This window comes from Babylonia areolata, chromosome 4 (assembly GCF_041734735.1).
Source record: "Babylonia areolata isolate BAREFJ2019XMU chromosome 4, ASM4173473v1, whole genome shotgun sequence".
NCBI lineage: Eukaryota > Metazoa > Mollusca > Gastropoda > Neogastropoda > Buccinidae > Babylonia > Babylonia areolata.
Window position 1 is genome coordinate 37,758,192 of NC_134879.1, and position 22,269 is coordinate 37,780,460.

At 43.6% G+C, this 22,269-nt stretch overlaps 2 protein-coding genes across 2 annotated transcripts in view; both read right to left on the bottom strand.

The window, feature by feature from the left end:
• LOC143281139 (DNA polymerase epsilon subunit 2-like) overlaps window positions 1-10,419 on the bottom strand; it is a 29,106-nt gene extending 18,687 nt beyond the window's left edge. Inside the window, exons 1-8 of the mRNA XM_076586138.1 lie at window positions 10,221-10,419; window positions 9,129-9,229; window positions 8,312-8,387; window positions 7,225-7,302; window positions 6,057-6,150; window positions 4,283-4,357; window positions 2,275-2,358; window positions 324-381 (exon numbers count right to left, since the gene is read on the bottom strand). Of these exons, the coding sequence (XP_076442253.1) occupies window positions 324-381; window positions 2,275-2,358; window positions 4,283-4,357; window positions 6,057-6,150; window positions 7,225-7,302; window positions 8,312-8,387; window positions 9,129-9,229; window positions 10,221-10,285 (631 nt within the window). The 5' untranslated portion in view covers window positions 10,286-10,419. The remainder of the gene's footprint in view (window positions 1-323; window positions 382-2,274; window positions 2,359-4,282; window positions 4,358-6,056; window positions 6,151-7,224; window positions 7,303-8,311; window positions 8,388-9,128; window positions 9,230-10,220) is intronic.
• A 1,973-nt stretch (window positions 10,420-12,392) lies between these two features.
• LOC143281674 (uncharacterized) overlaps window positions 12,393-22,269 on the bottom strand; it is a 21,723-nt gene continuing 11,846 nt past the window's right edge. Inside the window, exons 7-11 of the mRNA XM_076586922.1 lie at window positions 21,095-21,176; window positions 20,578-20,663; window positions 19,051-19,245; window positions 17,732-17,827; window positions 12,393-14,039 (exon numbers count right to left, since the gene is read on the bottom strand). Of these exons, the coding sequence (XP_076443037.1) occupies window positions 13,368-14,039; window positions 17,732-17,827; window positions 19,051-19,245; window positions 20,578-20,663; window positions 21,095-21,176 (1,131 nt within the window). The 3' untranslated portion in view covers window positions 12,393-13,367. The remainder of the gene's footprint in view (window positions 14,040-17,731; window positions 17,828-19,050; window positions 19,246-20,577; window positions 20,664-21,094; window positions 21,177-22,269) is intronic.

Consider the following 22,269-nt stretch of genomic DNA (forward strand, 5'->3'; position numbering starts at 1 on the left):
TTGTGCAAAATCCTTATATCCATAGGCCCAATAGAGATGATTTTGTGCAAAATCCTTATATTTGTAGGCCCACTCTGCAGACAATTTGATGCAAAATATGTATATTCATAGGCCCTCTCTGTAGACACTCCTCTGTACAAAGTCCTTATATCGATAGACACTCTCTACAGCACCTGGGGAGGGTGTCACAATGAGTGGCGAGAGTAACCAGACTGAAATGGCTTACATGAAGGTACAAGACGAAAAAAAAAGTTAACCTCTTCCAATGGGTGTCTATATCACAGTTTCAGAGTACACACACACACCCACATCCACAAAGGATATGGCCTGGGACAGGTCCAGTTGTACTGATCCTGTGGGATCCTCAAGGTGCCACTGACCCTGCACATAACAATGGGTGTATATATTACACTGTTCTACCTGCACAGTACAATGGGTGTATACAGTGCACACTGTTCTACCTGCACAGTACAATGGGTGTATACATTACACTGTTCTACCTGCACAGTACAATGGGTGTATACATTACACTGTTCTACCTGCACAGTACAATGGGTGTATACATTACACTGTTCTACCTGCACAGTACAATGGGTGTATACATTACACTGTTCTACCTGCACAGTACAATGGGTGTATACATTACACTGTTCTACCTGCACAGTACAATGGGTGTATACATTACACTGTTCTACCTGCACAGTACAATGGGTGTATATATTACACTGTTCTACCTGCACAGTACAATGGGTGTATACAGTGCACACTGTTCTACCTGCACAGTACAATGGGTGTATACACTACACACTATTCTATCTGCACAGTACAATGGGTGTATACACTACACACTATTCTATCTGCACAGTGCAATGGATGTGTACAGTGCACACTGTTGTACCTGCACAGTGCAATGGATGTATCAGTACACACTATTTTATCTGCACAGTGCAATGGGTGTATACACTACACACTATTCTATCTGCACAGTACAATGGGTGTATACACTACACACTATTCTATCTGCACAGTGCAATGGGTGTATACACTACACACTATTCTATCTGCACAGTGCAATCGGTGTATACAGTACACACTGTTCTACATGCACATATGTACTGTTCTACCTTCACTATCAATGCCCTGACATCATTATCACAGTTCTGATGAAATCACACAAAATACACTGACATCATCCATCATCTGATACAATCATACAAAATATACTGACACCATCAACACAGTTCTGATGAAATCACACAAAATACATACTGACACAGTCACACAAAATACACTGACATCATCGTAACAGTTCTGATGAAATCACACAAAATACACTGACATCATCACAGTTCTGATGAATCACACAAAATATACTGACATCAACACAGTTCTGATGAAAACACACAAAATATACTGACATCATCATCACAGTTCATATGAAATCACACAAAAAATACACTGACATCATCATCTGATGAAATCACACAAAATACACTGACATCATCATCTGATGAAATCACACAAAATACACTGACATCATCATCACAGTTCATATGAAATCACACAAAATAAACTGGCACAGTCATCACAGTTCCAGTCAAATCACACAAAATACAGACTAACATCAACTGACAGACCACCCTCTGAGTGACCTCTCTGAGTTGTGTCGGAGTGACCAGAAAGAGACCAACCTCTTTGAGTTGTGTCAGAGTGACCAGAAAGAGACCAACCTCTTTGAGTTGTGTCAGAGTGACCAGAAAGAGACCATCCTCTCTGAGTTGTGTCAGAGTGACCTGAAAGAGACCAACCTCTTTGAGTTGTGTCAGAGTGACCAGAAAGAGACCAACCTCTTTGAGTTGTGTCAGAGTGACCAGAAAGAGACCAACCTCTTTGAGTTATGTCAGAGGGACCAGAAAGAGACCAACCGAGTTGTGTCAGTAACCAGAAAGAGACCAACCTCTTTGAGTTGTGTCAGAGTGACCAGAAAAAGATGAATCTCTTTCAGTTGTTGTGTCAGAGTGACCATAAAGAGACCAACCTCTTTGAGTTGTGTCAGAGTGACCAAAAGAGACCAACCTCTTTGAGTTGTGTCAGAGTGACCAGAAAGAGACCATCCTCTCTGAGTTGTGTCAGACTGACCTGAAAGAGACCAACCTCTTTGAGTTGTGTCAGAGTGACCAGAAAGAGACCAACCTCTTTGAGTTGTGTCAGAGTGACCAGAAAAAGATGAATCTCTTTCAGTTGTTGTGTCAGAGTGACCATAAAGAGACCAACCTCTTTGAGTTGAGTCAGCATGCCCAGCACGATGACGTCCTTCACAGTGGCTGTTGTTCCCTTCAAGTACTCCAGGGGCTTCAGCTGTCAGTGACACAACACAAACATTGAGCTGTCAGTGGCACAACACAATCTGCTGCCTTCAGTGACACATCACATACATTGTGCTGCCTTCAGTGACACATCACACACACTGTGCTGCCTTCCATGACACCACACACATACATTGTGCTGCCTTCACTGACACCACACATACATTGTGCTGCCTTCAGTGACACCACACACACATTGTGCTGCCTTCCATGACACCACACACATACATTGTGCTGCCTTCACTGACACCACACATACATTGTGCTGCCTTCAGTGACACCACACACACATTGTGCTGCCTTCACTGACACCACACATACATTGTGCTGCCTTCACTGACACCACACACACATTGTGCTGCCTTCACTGACACCACACACACATTGTGCTGCCTTCAATGACACCACACATACATTGTGCTGCCTTCACTGACAACACACACACATTGTGCTGCATTCAGTGACACCACACACACATTGTGCTGCCTTCAGTGACACCACACACACATTGTGCTGCCTTCACTGACACCACACATACATTGTGCTGCCTTCACTGACACCACACACATACACATTGTGCTGCCTTCATTGACACCACACACACATTGTGCTGCCTTCACTGACACCACACACACATTGTGCTGCCTTCACTGACACCACACACACATTGTGCTGCCTTCACTGACACCACACACACATTGTGCTGCCTTCAGTGACACCACATATATTGTGCTGCCTTCAGTGACACCACACACACATTGTGCTGCCTTCAATGACACCACACACACATTGTGCTGCCTTCACTGACACCACACACACATTGTGCTGCCTTCACTGACACCACATATATTGTGCTGCCTTCAGTGACACCACACACACATTGTGCTGCCTTCAGTGACCACACACACATTGTGCTGCCTTCAGTGACACCACACACATACACCAAATCTCTTTATTCTATCATGTCAAATCTTCTTGGTAATCCACCAAATCCCTTTATTCTATCATGTCAAATCTTCTTGGTACTGCAAAAAAGTCTCCTCTTCCTTTTGCCTACACTTTATCTGAACTCTCCAATGCCTTCTCCTTCTTCAGTCTGCATATCGTGCTGACCACAGCACCGAAACCACTCTCCTTCACAACCTGAACAATCTACTGCTAGCATCCGACTCAGGAAAAATTTCCCTTCTCACCCTCTTCTTGACTTGTCAGCCGCCTTTGACACAATAGACCATTCAATCCTTCTTTCCCCGTCTTCAGTTTACATTTGGCATCGGCAATGTTCTCAACTGGTTCAAATCTTATCTCACTGATCAATTCCAGTCTGTCATCATCGATAATTTCCAGTCTGAACCTGTTAAAATCAAACATGGGAGTCCCACATGGACCAACCTCTTCCACCTTTGACATTTCTGTTTATTCAATATCCAATGCTTTGTTCATTCGCCAGTTAGTACTGCAATTTCTATCAGTTTGGTATTTCTATTTATCTAATATCCAGGGCTTTATTTGCTAGTTAGTACTGCAATTTCTATCAATTTAGTATTTCTATTTATTTAGCATCCAGTGCTTTGTTCATTCACCAGTTAGTATAGCAGTTTCTATCAATTTAGTATTCCTATTTATTCAGTATCCAATGCTTTGTTTATTTGCTAGTTAGTACAGCAATTTTCAGTATTTTTTAAATCAGGGGGTGAGCCTTAGATACATCACAGCTGAGTAGAGAGAAAGGTTTGCTACATCATGTGCAAGAAAATATGTGCACATATATCTGTGAATATACAAGCATGTGCTCGTGTGTGCGCAAGAGAGAGTGCAAAAGACCGAGAATTTGTGTGTGTGTGTGTGTGTGTGTGTGCATGTGTGTGTGTGTGTGTGTGTGTGTGTGTGTGTACATGTGTGTATGTAAGACTGACCTGAAACTTGCGGGATCCTTCTTCAGGCAGAGACCCCAGAATGGGCGGAGTGAAGAGATCATGACGCAGGGTTCTCTGTCAACAACAAACACCTCTCTGTCAACAAACACACACACCTATCAACACACACACACCCTTCTCTGTCAACACACACACTACTCTCAAAACAAACACACACACCTCTGTCAACACACATACAACTCTGTCAACACACACACACACACCTGTCAACACACCTAGGTCAACACACACACACACCTCTGTCAACACACATACACTTCTGTCAACACACACCTGTCAACATACACCCACACATCTGTCAACACAATCACACCACTGTCAACACCCACACCTCTGTCAACATGCACACCTGGGTCAACACACACACCTAGGTCAACACACCTTTGTCAACACACACACCACCATCAACAGACACACACGCCTCTGTCAACACACACCTCTGTCAACAAACATACACCTCAGTCAACAGACACACACCTGTCAACAGACATACACACCTCTGTCAACACACACACCTCAGTCAACAGACACATACACCTCTGTCAACAGACACATACACCTCTGTCAACACACACACACACCTCTGTCAACACACACACCTCCATCAACAGACACACACACCTCCGTCAACACACACCTCCATCAACACACACACCTGTCAACATATACACCTCCGTCAACACACACACCTCTGTCAACACACACACCTCCATCAACAGACACTAACACTACTGTCAACACACACAACTGTCAACACACACACCTGTCAACATCAACACGTCTGTCAACAGACACACCTCCATCAACAGACACACCTCTGTCAATATGAACACCTCTATCGACACACACACCGCTTTGTCTGGACTGATGTATAAAGGTGATGTAACAAGATGTAGCAGGAAGTAACTGACCTGATGTATCAAGGTGTAACAGGCAGCAACTAACCTGATGTAACAAGGTATATATGTGGGAGTAACTGAACTCATTTAACAAGGTGCTGTAACGAGATTGAACAGGCAGTACCTAACCTGAAATAACATGCTGCAACTGACCTGAAGTAACAAGGTATAACAGTGACTGACCTGAAGTATCAAAGTATAACCGTGACTGACCTGAAGTAACAAGGTATAACAGTGACTGACGAAGTAAATGTAACAAGGTATAACAGTGATTGACCTGATGCAACAAGGTATAACAGTGACTGACCTGATGCAACAAGGTATAACAGTGACTGACCTGAAGTAACAAGGTATAACAGTGACTGACCTGAAGTAACAAGGTATAACAGCGACTGACCTAATGTAACAAGGTATAACAGTGACTGACCTTAAGTAAATGTAACAAGCTATAACAGTGACTGACCTGATGCAAAAGTAACTGATCTAAATGTAACAGGGTATAACAGTGACTGACCTGATGTAAATGTAACAAGGTACAACACTGACCTGATGTAACAAGGTACAACATTGACCGAACTGATGTAAATGTAACAAGGTGTAACAGCGACTGACCTGATGTAACAGGGTATAACAGTGACTAACCTGAAGTAACAAGGTATAACAGTGACTGGCCTATGTAACAAGGCATAACAGAGAGTAACTGACCTTATGTAACAACGTGATGTTACAAGGTATGACAACCCTAAAATGATCTCATGCAGCAGAGAAACAGGCAGCAATAGACATGATACAATAAGGTGTAACATTAATAGGGAGTCAGTGAAATAACAATGACGTAACAGACATCAACTGACCTGATGTAAGACAGTGTAACGGTCCAGGAAGAGGGAAGCTTTGTCCATGGCGGTTCCATGCAGAGCAGGGGCAGGCAATCCCAGAATGGAGTTACTGCCAAAACACACCACTATCAGTTACTGTCAACACACACCACCACTGTCAGTTACTGTCAACACACACCACTGTCAGTTCCTGTCAACACACACCACTGTCAGTTACTGTCAACACACTACCGCTGTCAGTTACTGTTAACACTCACCACTGTCCCTTACTGTCAACACACACTGATGTCAGTTACTGTAAAGACACAACACTAACTGTCAGCTGGGACTGATGAACAAAACTGTCAGCAACAGGTCAGTGTTGTTGAATGTCTTCTTATATACACACGCACACATGTTCACCTGACCCTGTTCAGTACCTTGTGCTGTACTACCATCAACAGATACAGGTGCTGACTACGTACAGCTGCTTGTGCTTCACATTCCCTTTATTGTTTTCTCTGGTTTTTGTCCAGCAACACTCTCACAGACATGGTGCAGCCTTCCCATTCCGGCACCGGTCTCACAGTCATGGTGCAGCCTTCCCATTCTGACACTGGTCTCACAGTCATGGTGCAGCCTTCCCATTCTGGCACCAGTTTCACAGTCATGATGCAGCCTTCCCATTCTGACACTGGTCTCACAGTCATGGTGCAGCCTTCCCATTCCAGCACCAGTCTCAGTCATGGTGCAGCCTTCCCATTCCGGCACCGGTCTCACAGTCATGGTGCAGCCTTCCCATTCTGACACTGGTCTCAGTCATGGTGCAGGCTTCCCATTCCAGCATCAGTCTCACAGTCATGGTGCAGCCTTCCCATTCTGACACTGGTCTCACAGTCATGGTGCAGCCTTCCCATTCTGACACTGGTCTCACAGTCATGGTGCAGCCTTCCCATTCTGACACTGGTCTCAGCACCTAGAGTGAGTGTGCAGTCTTCCTGTTTCTGCATTGTTGTAAAAACGTGCAGACAGTGGATGAGAGAGAGAGAAAAGACAGACAAACAGAGAGAGATGGAGGGAAAGAAATTAAGAGAAGTAACTGAGAGACAGATGAAGAGAAAGGAAGACAGGAAGTGAGCGAACAGACAAAGAGAGTGAGAGAAAGACAGAAGAGGAAAACAGGGCAAACAATGCCAAGACTGACGGAATGAACTTCTTTCTCTCCTGAACGTAGGAAAACCGGGGCGTGGAAAACGTGTCCAGCACACACAGGATGTTGTCACTGAAAAAAAAACAATGGTCATCATGAAAATATACAGTAATTAATAACACATAACACATGTAGATTTCAGTGACAAACAATGCATCATACATGTAGCTTTCAGTAATTAACAACATATAACATATGTAGCGTTCATTAATTAACAACGCATAACATATGTAGTGTTCAGTAATTAACAACACATAACATATGTAGTGTTCAGTAATTAACAACACATAACATATGTAGAATCCAGTAATTAACAACACATAACATATGTAGCGTTCAGTAAACAGACCAGGAACAGTTAGTTTTCTAATCACCACTGAAATAAAATCAATGCCTTTCATGTAGCATTCAGCAGCTGACACCAACACACACTTATGATGTGGAACACCAACACACACTGATGCTATGGAACACCAACACACACTGATGATGTGGTACACCAACACACACTGATGATGTGTTACACCAACACACACATTGATGATGTGGTACACCAACACACACACTGATGCTGTGGTACACCAACACACACTGATGATGTGTTACACCAACACACACATTCATGCTGTGGTACACCAACACACACACTGATGCTGTGGTACACCAACACACACTGATGATGTGTTACACCAACACACACATTCATGCTGTGGTACACCAACACACACACACTGATGCTGTGGTACACCAACACACACACTGATGCTGTGGTACACCAACACACACTGATGATGTGGTACACCAACACACACTGATGCTGTGGAACACCAACACACACTGATGATGTGTTACACCAACACACACATTCATGCTGTGGTACACCAACACACACACTGATGCTGTGGTACACCAACACACACTGATGATGTGTTACACCAACACACACATTGATGATGTGGTACACCAACACACACACTGATGCTGTGGTACACCAACACACACACTGATGATGTGGTATACCAACACACACTGATGATGTGGTACACCAACACTCACACAACAGACCAAACAGAGATGGTACCTGTCTTCCTCCTGTTCCTGGTTACATTCCTGCACTGCTGCCTCACACACGTCTCTCTGGATCAGTGATGTAGACACTGCAGTCACCACATCCCACATTTAGGTCACACTGCAGTCACCGAATCCAGCATTTAGGTCACATACTGCAGTCACCACATCCCACATTTAGGTCACACATTGCAGTCACCGAATCCAGCATTTAGGTCACACACTGCGGTCACCACATCCAACATTCAGTTTACACATTGGTCACTAGATCCCACATTTTGGTTACACACTGCAGTCACCACATACAACATTTAGGTTATACACTGCAGTCACCACATACAGCATTTAGGTCATACACGGCAGTCACCACATCCAGCAGGTCACACACTACAGTCACCACATCCCAAATTTAGATTACACACTGCAGTCAACACATCCATCATTTAGGTCACACGCTGCAGTCACCACATCCATCATTTAGGTTACACACACTGCAGTCACCACATCCAGCATTTAGGTTACAATTTTCTTTTCATGTGCAGTACAGGAAAAGCGCAGAGTGAGAGTAGACGCTTTGTTCCAAGAGTATCAACGTAAATGAGGTCATCAAGTACTCACATTGTTGTTTCTGGATGATGTCGATCAGTCTGTCAGTATGTATGTGAATGGAGTCACCAAGGACTCAGATGGTGATGTTGATCAGTCTGTCAGTATGTGGTGGTGTCGATCAGTCTGTCAGTATATATATGTGAATGAGGTCACCAAGGACTCACATGGTGATGTAGATCAGTCTGTCAGTACGTATGTGAATAGGGTCACCAAGGACTCACATGGCTGTTTCTGGATGATGTCGATCAGTCTGTCCAGCCAGTCCTCGCGCTCCACTTCAGTGATGGGCAGCAACACATCCACCAGGTATTTGTTGGCATCACTGTACACACACACACAACACTACACATAGTATCTTTTTCAGGTCAGATTTTTCCATTTGTGAAGAGAGTTTAGACCAAGTGCCACACATGCTGAATAGTCTGAAGCAGATAGTTCAATGAATGTTGATTTTTTCTTGTTACACTATGGCTGTGGGATGTTTTTGTGAAGGCTTTTTGTGCAGTGCATGTTGTCTTGAAACACTATGGGCAGTATGGCTGTGGGGAGTTTTGTGAGGGTTTTTAGTCCAGTGCATGTTGTCTTGTAACACTGTGGACTGTATGACAGATGAACAAATGGTGACTGCTGGACCTTTTGAAATGAAGTTAAAATGGTAAAAGAATGGTTTAAAATCAAAGGTACCTTAAGATGAACTAGATAAAAATGACGTTTAGAGTCATAAACTCTTTGTCAAGTGCACTTGCCATTAACAATGCACAAACACACACACACACACACACACACACATACTCACCTCCACTCCCACTGCATCTCACCTCCCCTCCAAGAAAAAGAAGAAAAAAAAGAGAAGCAGCCTGAAGCTGCAAAGCTACCAGTAGAGTGCAACTGATACCTTTACACTTTCATCAGTAAATCATCATAGTTTAGTAATGCGTGTGTGTGTTGATGTTCAAGTGGTGTATGTGTGTGTGTGTGTGTGTGTGTGTGTGTGTGTTTATTTTATGTAACTAGTACAAACAGCATGGGGTGCATCAGCACATTGTTCATGCCATTCTCGTAGTCGTATACTCCGTATTTGTGTGTGTGTGTGTGTGTGTGTGTGTGTTCCTGACGTACAAACAGCAGGTGGTGTATCAGTATAATTATTGTTCATGCCATTCTCCTACACTGACTGTGAGTAACCTCTAGATTTATCAATATCATACTACTGCAGTCGGTCGATAGATATTTACACATCTCTGATGAAAAAGAAGGAAACCAAAAAAATGGAGTATAAACAACAACAACAACGCTTCATGCTTTTCCAGTACCTTCTTAATGTCAGTCCATGCATCTTAAAAGCGCTGGAAACCTGTGTCTTCAACTTCGCCGCCATTTTGAGGTTGGCGCCAAATAAGTGAGTAGCCTCCCTTGGGTATGCCAAAACTATGTTGCCCGACGTTCCGGAAGTAAATACCAAGACAAGCGTCCATAACAACCAGTCAAAGCAGCATACTTCTTCTCTTGTTCGTGTTAATTATCGCTCTGATCATTATTGTAACACATGGGAGCTATGAAAAGATTTTTTTTTAAAGAAAACGAAACTATCGGCCATGCTTGGTTGTCTGTTGCCTTTGTCGTGTGTGTGTGTGTGTGTGTGTGTGTGTGTGTGTGTGTGTGCGTGCGCGTGCGTGCGTGTAAATCAGGTTCAGAATCATATTTATTTATCATGAAAACCGAAAATGAAAGGTTTATAGACACAATTATAAAGGGTAAATAAAAAAAATTTTAATTAAAAAAAAAAAAAAAAAAAGCCGAACAAACACAATGTAAGGTGTTATGGTTAAACATGACGTGTTCTTTGAAACATTCATATACGAATATTGCTAGTCGAGGTTGTACAGGGTCGTTATTATATCACTGACTGACTGTATCAGTATCATCAAAATTTGTAAATTTAGACTTTATCTCTGTTAACAAAACTTCTCGTAAATGTTCACATCTAATGCATTTGTCTAGAAAATAATACTCATCCTCCAATACACCATCTGTTTTGCATACTCTTACATGTGTATCTGCCTCTATCTATTTGGAGATCATGTGCACTTATGCATAGTCTGTACATGGCGGTTCTATGCTCAGTTTTTCCTGTGTGTGTGTGTGTGTGTGTGTGTGTGAGGGGGGTCTGCGTGGTATGTATTAGTGTATATTTGTTGTGAATTCATTTTCAGCACTCTGGGGATCAAGGAGGTTAATAATAATTGAGGAAAAGATGGAAGTGGGTGGGGATGGGAATAATACAACAATCTAATTGATTTTCCGTTCTCTTTTTTTTTTTCCATGAACTGGATTATCTGCCTATTTGTTGTTGTGCAGCACAAAGAGCTTACATTTTGTGAGGTCCCACGCTTTATGAATGACATGAATTATGATGATTGATTTCATTAGAATTGACTTTGTGGAGATGTTAGACAGAAACATGCTGGTGGCTGGGAATTGGGCTGATTGGGTGAGGTTGTTCAATCCATTTCCTGGCTCCTCTTGGGAGCTCACTGTAGTTCTGTAGTCTACCCTGCAGACCATGCACAAATGCATGTACATACATAATGTGAATATATGGCACAGACACATGCACACCACATAAGTATGTATAGGTATGTATTGCATCAAATTGCGTTGTGTTGCATTGCATTGTATTGCATTGCATTATATGGTATTGTGTTACTTTTTTATAACATTTTTTTCTTCTTTTTTTTCTATCTGCAAGTGTATGCAAGTGTATTTGTTCTGCTATCAAAGTGTGTTTTTCTACAGAATTTTGTCCGGGACATCTATTTTGTTATGTGCACTAGCTAAATGATGGTTCACAGGAGACATATAAGTTTATCGTCTCATCCAAATGACTGGCACATAAGACTATCACTCAAGGTGTAGAGAGGGGCATCACCATTAGGTCACGGCTCTACACACATGACATTCATGGCACAGGTGTGGGTCACAGCTCCACACATAATTATGGCTTTCATGGCACAGGTGTGGGTCACAGCTCTACACACATGGCACAGGTGTGGGTCACAGCTCCACACACATGGCACAGGTGTGGGTTACAGCTCCACACACATGGCACAGGTGTGGGTCACAGCTCCACACACATGGCACAGGTGTGGGTCACAGCTCCACACACATGGCACATGTGTGGGTTACAGCTCCACACACATGGCACATGTGTGGGTTACAGCTCCACACACATGGCACATGTGTGGGTTACAGCTCCACACACATGGCACAGGTGTGGGTCACAGCTCCACACACATGGCACAGGTGTGGGTCACAGCTCCACACACATGGCACAGGTGTGGGTCATGGATCCACACACATGGCTTGCATTCACATGCCCGCGTGTAGGCATTTTGACTTTAAAAGCTGAGCACAAGACTGTCAAGTCACTCTGTCATCACATCGTTTTGTAAATTACTAACTCATTTGTACACTCATAATACGTTGTTAACTTTTATTTACAGATTGATATGAACATGCATAATACATTGTTCAATCTTTATTATTATTATTATTAATAACTGATATGTACACACATAATGCATTAATCTATTAAAGTTTTAAAGAATTACTCAGTCACGCTGAACAAACATTATGCATCATTAACTTTATTTTTACAAACTTATCTGTACATGCATAATACTTTTAAAGCTTTTAGAAAAAATTCTGACTCATCTGAGTCCACTTGATACATTGCTAACCTTTTAAACACTAGCAACTCATCTGAACATTAAAAATTACAAAGTAATACAATGTTAACTTTTTTTAATTACTAACGTATCTGCATGTGCATGATACTTGCAAAACAGTGTTTTTTTTTCCTTTCTTTTTTTGATTTCTAACTCATCTGACCACACATGATACATTGTTATCTTTTTACTTACTCATCTGAACACACTTATTCATTGCTAACTCTTTTTTTCGATTTACTGACTCGCGTTTGGCAGACCTGTAGCCATTGTTGACCACTGCAGTACTCTTGCTTGAACAAATGACAAGAACCAAAGCCAACTTTCAATATACCACCAAACCCACCTTTCAATGTATCAAAATAATCTTTAAAGGAGTATTATTAGAAACAACACACCTGCACGTCTTTTACAGTTATGAATAAATATTACAACGTTGCTAAAAAAAAATTTTAATTTAAAAATAAAAAAAAGCAATACGTCTCTTCAGACAATAATGAAGCAGCAATGGAACTATTAAAAAACATAGCCCACCAAAGCTGGACATGTTTTGGGATATTCATTGTTTGTAGTTTTTCTGTCTTCTATTTTCTGTCCAAACAAGTAGATGGAGACACTGCTGTTGCCATTGGTATGGTCATCATCATAGAAGCAGATGGAGCAGATTCAACGATGACGATGATGGTGATGATGACACTGATGATGACGATAATGTTGTCTGTTGGCAACTGTTCATTCTTCCAACTGCTGTTCAGTGTCCTCTTCATTCTCTGCTGTCTCTGTGTCACTTCCTCCTCCTTCCTTTTCTGTGTTTTTCTCTTCTTCTTCCTCCTCTGTTATCTCTGTGGTCTTCCCTTCTTCCTCCTCTGTTATCTCTGTGGTCCTCCCTTCTTCGTCCTCTGTTATCTCTGTGTTCTTCTCGTGTTCTTCCTCTGTTATCTCTGTTGTTTCCACTTCTTCATCCTCTGTTATCTCTGTGGTCTTCCCTCCTTCCTCACCACTGTCTCCTTGCTCTTTGGCAGGCCTTTCTTCCCCCACGTTTCCCTCTCCTACTTTCTGTTCATCTTCTTCATTCTTTTCTTCCCCAGCATCTTCCGTCTTCTTGTCTTCCCCGTTCTGTGTTGTGTGGCCCGCTCTCTCCTCCTCCTCCTTTCCCGTCTCTCCCCCCTCCCTTGTATCTTGAGAGTCCTGCGTGACGATGACGTCATTTCTGACGCCGATGTCATACAGGTCACTGTCCTCTGTCTGCCCGACCCCCTTGGCCACAATCTCCTCCTTGAAGCGTCTCTCCAGCTCGTCACGTGGTACGATGCAGCGCGAGACAGTGCCGTGCACCAGACGCAGGGGGCGTAACTGTGCATGTTCCTTGACCTGATCCACCATGGTGTCAAACACGTTGACGTTCTGAAAGACAAACAAGGTGTATATGGTGAGCTGTACCACTCTGCACTCCCCACGATTGTCACAACACACAGGTGTACATGGCACTATCAGCACTTTCCACCATTGTCACAAAACACAGGTGTATATGGCAAGGTGTATGTGGTACTATCAGCCCCTTCTACCATTGTCACAACACACATGTGTATATGGCAAGGTGTACATGGCACTATCAGCACCCTCCACCATTGTCACAACACACGGGTGTACATGGCACTATCAGCACCCTCCACCATTGTCACAACACACGGGTGTACATGGCACTGTCAGCACCCTCCACCATTGTCACAACACACAGGTGTACATGGCACTATCGGCACCCTCCACCACTGTCACAACATACGGGTGTACATGGCACTATCAGCACCCTCCACCACTGTCACAACACACAGGTGGACATGGCACTATCAGCACTCTCTAACATTGTCACAACACACGGGTGTACATGGCGCTATCAGCACTCTCTAACATTGTCACAACACACGGGTGTACATGGCGCTATCAGCACTCTCTAACATTGTCACAACACACGGGTGTACATGGCGCTATCAGCACTCTCTAACATTGTCACAACACACGGGTGTACATGGCGCTATCAGCACTCTCTAACATTGTCACAACACACGGGTGTACATGGCGCTATCAGCACTCTCTAACATTGTCACAACACACGGGTGTACATGGCGCTATCAGCACTCTCTAACATTGTCACAACACACAGGTGTACATGGCACTGTCAGCACCCTCCACCATTGTCACAACACGCAGGTGTACATGGCACTATCAGCACCCTCCACCATTGTCACAACACACAGGTGTACATGGCACTATCAGCACCCTCCACCATTGTCACAACACACAGGTGTACATGGCACTATCAGCACCCTCCACCATTGTCACAACACACAGGTGTACATGGCGCTATCAGCACTCTCTAACATTGTCACAACACACGGGTGTACATGGCGCTATCAGCACTCTCTAACATTGTCACAACACACGGGTGTACATGGCGCTATCAGCACTCTCTAACATTGTCACAACACACGGGTGTACATGGCGCTATCAGCACTCTCTAACATTGTCACAACACACGGGTGTACATGGCGCTATCAGCACTCTCTAACATTGTCACAACACACGGGTGTACATGGCGCTATCAGCACTCTCTAACATTGTCACAGCACACGGGTGTACATGGCGCTATCAGCACTCTCTAACATTGTCACAACACACGGGTGTACATGGCGCTATCAGCACTCTCTAACATTGTCACAACACACAGGTGTACATGGCGCTATCAGCACTCTCTAACATTGTCACAACACACGGGTGTACATGGCACTATCAGCACCTTTCACCATTGTCACAACGCACAGGTGTACATGGCACTATCAGCACCCTCCACCATTGTCATGACATGCAGGTGTACATGGCACTATCAGCACCCTCCACCATTGTCACAACACACAGGTGTACATGGCACTATCAGCACCCTCCTCCATTGTCACAACACACGAGTGTACACAGCAAGGTGTACATGGCACTATTAGCACCCTCCACCATTGTCACAACACACAGTAAGGTGTACATGACACTACCAGCACCCTCAAACATTGTCACAACACACAGGTGTACTACCAGCACCCTCCACTATTTTCACAACACAGGTGTACATGGCACTATCAGCACCCTCCACCACTGTCACAACACACAGGTATACACAGCCTGATCAAAAATTGTGACTGTGAACTTTGGAGACAGTGGGGAGGGCTGTGATGTGACAAACGTTATTTTGTTTGATTTTTTTCTTGGGATGGTTTGGGTAGTGTGTGTGTGTGTGTGTGTGTGTGTGTGTGTGTGTGTGTGTGTGTGTGTGTGTGTGTGTGTGTGTGTGTGTGTGTGTGTGTGTGAGTAAAACATATTCATTTGATTTATATATTCTATTTTGTGTTTGTGCGTAACTTGATTTTGGGGTGTGATAAAGTCATAAAATAATCATTATTTTGTCAACTTCTCTTATTTGGGAGAGTCAGTCTGTCTAGCTTGTCGACCAGCTTTGTCGCTTGGTGTCGAGGATTCGCCATCTTGTGACGCAGTGAAAGCACTGACGAAAATCGCCAGGAGTGGACAACATTCCGACAGAACTAGTACAGGCACGGGAATCCATGGTCAGCGCCCTAACCACAATATGTGACAAGATCTGGCGGAATGGAGAATGTCCGATACCATGGAACCAATCTATAGTCGTTACTCTCCCCAAGAAAGGCAATTTACAATAAAGCCAAAACTACCATGCCATCAGCCCGATAAGCCATCCGAGCAAGGTAATGCTGAAAATCATTCTGGACAGACTGAAACCACAAGCGGAGAAGTTAATCGCAGAAGAATAGGCCGGATTCAGACCAGGGCGCAGCACAACAGAACAAATCTTCATCCTCAGGATACTGTGTGAGAGGTACCTACAACACCAGCAAGACATCTACCACGTAATCGTGGATTTTAAGAAGGCCTTTGACAGGGTATGGTATGAAGCCTTGTAGGCAACTATGAAGCTGTACAACATCAACACCAACCTGATCAAGATGAAAAACGTCTATATGAAAAGGCCAGCAGAGCAGTCTACTTCAATGACAGCACTGGAGACTGGCTCAGAATAACTGTGAATAAATGTTGGAGTTAGACAAGGCTGTTTACTATCTCACACTCTCTACAATATCTTCCTGGAGAGGGCCATGGATGACGCACTTGAACACCATGAAGGAACAGTCAACATTGGCGGCAGGACAATCACCAACCCGTGTTTTGACAATAACATTGACGGACTGGCAGGGAATGAAAAATGAGCTCATGAATATGATCGAATGCCCTGACAAAACACCTGCAGCTTATGATATGGAGATCAGGGCAAAGATGACGAGACTGATGACCAACAACTCTGATGGCATCAGCACCGATATCAGAGTCAACGGTGAAAAACTGAAGAAACCGTCCAAAGCTTCAAATATCGGAGCAATCGTTTCAGATGAAGGATCTAAGCCAGAAACACTTTCCAGGATAGCTCAGACAGCAACAGCGCTGACAAAACTGAGGCCAATCTGGAATGACAGCAAAATCACGCTCAGCTTAAAGATCAGACTAATGCACTCACTTGTCTTTTCCCTATTTCTGTATCCGAGTCATGGACCTTGACAGATGAACTAGAGAATAAGATACAGGCCTTAGAGATGGGATGCTTCTGATACATCCTTGGCATCACATACAGGGGCCACATCACAAACGACGAAGTGCGTAGAAGAGTTAAGCAAACTATAGGGCCACATGATAATATACTGACCTCTATAAAGAAAAGGAAATTGAAGTGGTGTGGACATGTCTCGCGTGCATCAGGACTTCCGGCAGGGAACAGTTCAGAGAGCAAGGAGAAGAGGCAGGCAGAATAAAAGATGGGAAGACATCATCTGAGAGTGTACGAGTCTATTCCTGGGTAAGACAGTCAGAAGGACAGACAACCACGAGGGATGGAGGAGGCTGGTTGCCAAATGTGTGGTGCCCCCACAGTCTACGACACTACGGGATAGATAGATAGTTATATGGCCAGATACACACAAGGCAAGCAGGACAGGACAGGTGGAGATCTGAGGACAGGTACTCACGGTCAGGTCCAAGACCTGCATGTTGCTGTTGTCACACTGCAGGATGACGTCCACCAGTGCCTGTGCCCCCGCCCCTGTCACTAGGTTATCCCCCACCTGGAACATCGTCATCACTTCAGTCATCGTCATCACTTCAGTCAAGTGCCCCAGCCCCTGTCACCAGGTTATCCCCCACCTGAAACATCGCCATCACTTCAGTCATCGTCATCACTTCAGTCACGTGCCCCAGCCCCTGTCACCAGGTTATCCCCCACCTGAAACATCGCCATCACTTCAGTCATCGTCATCACTTCAGTCATCGTCATCACTTCAGTCATCATCACTGCAATAATCATCACTACAGTCATCATCATCACTTCAGTTATCATCATCATCACCGTCTATTATCTTTAACTAAAGAACACACTGACCTTCTCCAGTTTGCGTACAAACCTAACAGATGTGTTGGCAGTGCCATTTCAAACTCTCCTTGACAACCTTCATTTAAATTATTCCTCTTTCTTTTTGTTATCTTCTCTTCTGCTTTTAAAAAATACATCATCCACTTGCCCTCAAATTACTGGCCGAAGATGCTGATCCTGACATTATTTGGATAGTTGACTTCCTTCTCAACAGAACTCAGTCCGTCCGTTTTCAATCTGTCGACTATTCTCAAAATTCTACTTCTTCTGGCGCACCTCAAGCCGCGATGCTGTCCCCTGTCCTGTTTACACTATACACGAATGACTGCAGAGACACGGAAGAAACTCCTGTCATAAAACATTCTGATGACTCAGCTATTGAAGAACTATCCAATTCTGATGCTATTTATTTTAGAAAACTTTTTTTTAATTATGTTCCTGGTGTGAAAACTACTAACTGGATCTGAACGTTTTGAAAACAAATGTTGACAGAATTTTTAAGGGCGGTAATCTTGTTCTAGATAGCAAGACAATGGAGAGACTAAATGAATATCGATAGTTGGGGATTATTCTAGACAATATCGTTTAACAGGAATATTTATTGTATTCATAAGAAATACCAGTCTAGTTTTTTTTGGTTTTTTTGGTTTTTTTTGCAGAAGCTGGTAAATATTAGTATTAATTTCAAGATTATCCGGAGCTACCACCGATGCTGTGCTCACAGCTTCATTTATGTGCTGGCATGGGAGTATGGGAGTGAGGAGTAAGCCAGTTTTGAATGATGTCATGAGTGTGTACAAATCGCAAGATAATGCAAGGCAACGCAACACAATACAGGATAACACAAACGCAACGCAATGCAACGCAACGCAACATGACACGACACGGCACAGCACAGCACAGCACAGCACAGCACACCTTGAGGACAGCCAGAGTCTCGTTCTGGCTGAGCCCCTTGGCGAGGGCCATCAGCCCAGTGTCCAGAATCCTGTTGGCCGACACGTCCAGTTCCCGCAGCGTGCAGTTCACTTGCAGCATGTCCTCCGCCGCTCTGCACCCCGCCTCCCCCACCCCGTTCCTCCCCAATGACAGCTGCTTCAAACACACGTTCTCCTGTGGCCAGACATCAATACACGAGGTGACATCATGAACACTGTTCTGTGGACACACGTGACGTTACATGACGTGACATCATGGACACTGTTCTGTGGACACACGTGACGTTACATGACGTGACATCATGGACACTGTTCTGTGGACACACGTGACGTTACATGATGTGACATCATGGACACTGTTGTGTGGACACACGTGACGTTACATGATGTGACATCATGGGCACTGTTCTGTGGACACACGTGACGTTACATGATGTGACGTCATGGACACTGTTCTGTGGACACACGTGACGTTACATGATGTGACATCATGGACACTGTTGTGTGGACACACGTGACGTTACATTTTTCTCCTTTTGAAAGTGGTTGTTAGCATTGTTCCATTCTTTTTTTCTCTTTTTGATAGTGACCGTTATCATTGTAGCAACTTTCTCCTTTTGAGTGTGATCGTTATCATTGTAACACCTTTCTCCTTTTGAGTGTGACCGTTATCATTGTAACACCTTTCTCCTTTTGAGTGTGACCGTTATCATTGTAACACCTTTCTCCTTTTGAGTGTGACCGTTATCATTGTAACACCTTTCTCCTTTTGAGTGTGACCGTTATCATTGTAGCAACTTTCTCCTTTTGAGTGTGATCGTTATCATTGCTAGACCTTTTCTCCCTTTGAAAGTGGCTGTTGTCATTGTTACATTTTTTTTCTTTTTTTGAAAGTGGTTGTTGTCATTGGTCCTGTGTTACACCTTCTCACTGGACACTGATCGTTATCATTTTCATTGTCATTTTCATTTCATTTTCATATATATATATATATATATATATATATATATATATATATATATACAAGAAGTTCACACTCTCTTGGTGTCCTGGTCTCCACTCCTTGTAGATTAAACTGAAGTAACTACCGAAAGCAGTAAAATATAAATATGAAAACAACAATAGTCTTCGCATGTCTTTAAAACTTGTAATTACAATGCAGCAAATTTTCGCTGCAGTACAGCTTCTTCAGGCGAGGATACAATTGTCTATGCTCTAATCTGAAGAAACTGTACTTCGGGGGAAAAATGGCCGCATTTTAATTACAAGTTTTAAAGACATGCAAAGACAACTGTTATCATATCTTGGTGACATAACAGTGATAACAATTATCATCACGATAATGAAAATGATGATCGTAAAGGTGATAGAGTGATAGTGATGTCGCTGACGATGATGGTGATGGTGATGGTTTTGATGGTGGTGTGACAGATGTAATGTGTGTGTGTGTGTGTGTGTGTGTGTGTCTCTCTCTCTCTCTGTAACTCTTTCATGACGCATCACAGACCTTCAGCCCATTCATGATGGCCACAGCACCGTGGGGTCTGATGTGATTCCAGCTGAGGTCCAACATCTCCAACACGTCATTGTTGACTGTAACACGTCAGCACTACGTCATCACTCACTAAAACACATTACCAGCTGAGGTCCACTATCTCCAACACGTCACTGTTGACTGCAACACGTCAGCACTACGTCATCACTCACTGAAACATTACCAGCTGAGGTCCAACATCTCCAATGCGTCATTGTTGATTTTAACACGTCATCACTACATCATTACTTACTGAAACACGTTACCAGCTGAGGTCCACCATCTCCAACACACCATTGTTGACTGTAACTGGCAGCAAGAGGACATATCCGGGATGTCAACACAGGAAGGACAGAAGAAGACATGAGACTTCAACACAGCATGGACAGAAGAAGACATAGGACTTCAACATAGGAAGGACAGAAGAAGACATAGGACTTCAACATAGGAAGGACAGAAGAAGACATAGGAAGGACAGAAGAAGACATACCGAGGGCTTCAGCAAAGAGGGAGGCTGCCATGTCCCCCAGCTGGTTGTGTGAGAGGTCCAGTTCCCGGAGGGGTCTCTTGTCCTGCAGAACACCACTCTTCTATTGGTCTGCACTGTTCACAACAAGTTAAGCACCACCACACTTCTATTGGTCTGCACGATTCACAAAAGTTAAGCATCACCACACTTCTATTGGTCTACATTGTTCACAACAAGTTAAGCATCACCACACTTCCATTGGTCTGCACGGTTCACAAAAGTTAAGCATCACCACACTTCTATTGGTCTACACAGTTCACAACAAGTTAAACATCACCACACTTCTATTGGTCTACATGGTTCACAACAAGTTAAGCATCACCACACTTCTATTGATCTGCACGGTTCACAACAAGTTAAGCACCACCACACTTCTATTGGTCTGCACGGTTCACAACAAGTTAAGTATCACCACACTTCTCTCTTCTATTGGTCTACACGATTAAAACAAGTTAAGCACGGCCACACTTCTATCGGTCTACACGGTTCACAACAAATCAAGCACAACCACACTTCTCTTCTATTGGTCTACACGGTTCACAACAAGTTAAGCACAACACACCTCTCTTCTATTGGTCTATACAGTTCACAACAAGTTAAGCACCACAACACTTCTCTCTTCTATCTGTCTACACGGTTCACAAGTTAAGCATCACCACACTTCTCTCTTCTATTGTTCTACACGGTTCACAACATGTTAAGCACCACCACACTTCTCTTCTATTGGTCTACTAGGTTCACAAGTTAAGCATCACCACACTTCTCTCCTATTGGTCTACACGGTTCACAACAGGATAGACACCACCACACTTCTCTATTCTATTTGTCTACACGGTTCACAACAAGTTAAGCATCACAACACTTTTCTGTTCTATTTGTCTACAAGGTTCACAATAAGATAAACACCACCACACTTTTCTCTTCTGTTTGTCTGCACGGTTCACAACAAGCTAAGTACCACCACTCTGGAGTGTTGGCCTAGAGTGTTGTCCTAGAGGTAACCCGTCCGCCAAGGAAGCGAGAGAATCAGTGCGCACTGGTTCGAATCACACCGGCAGTCGCCAGTATTTTCTCCCCCTCCACTAGACCTTGAGTGGTGGTATGGACGCTATACATTCGGATGAGACGATAAACCG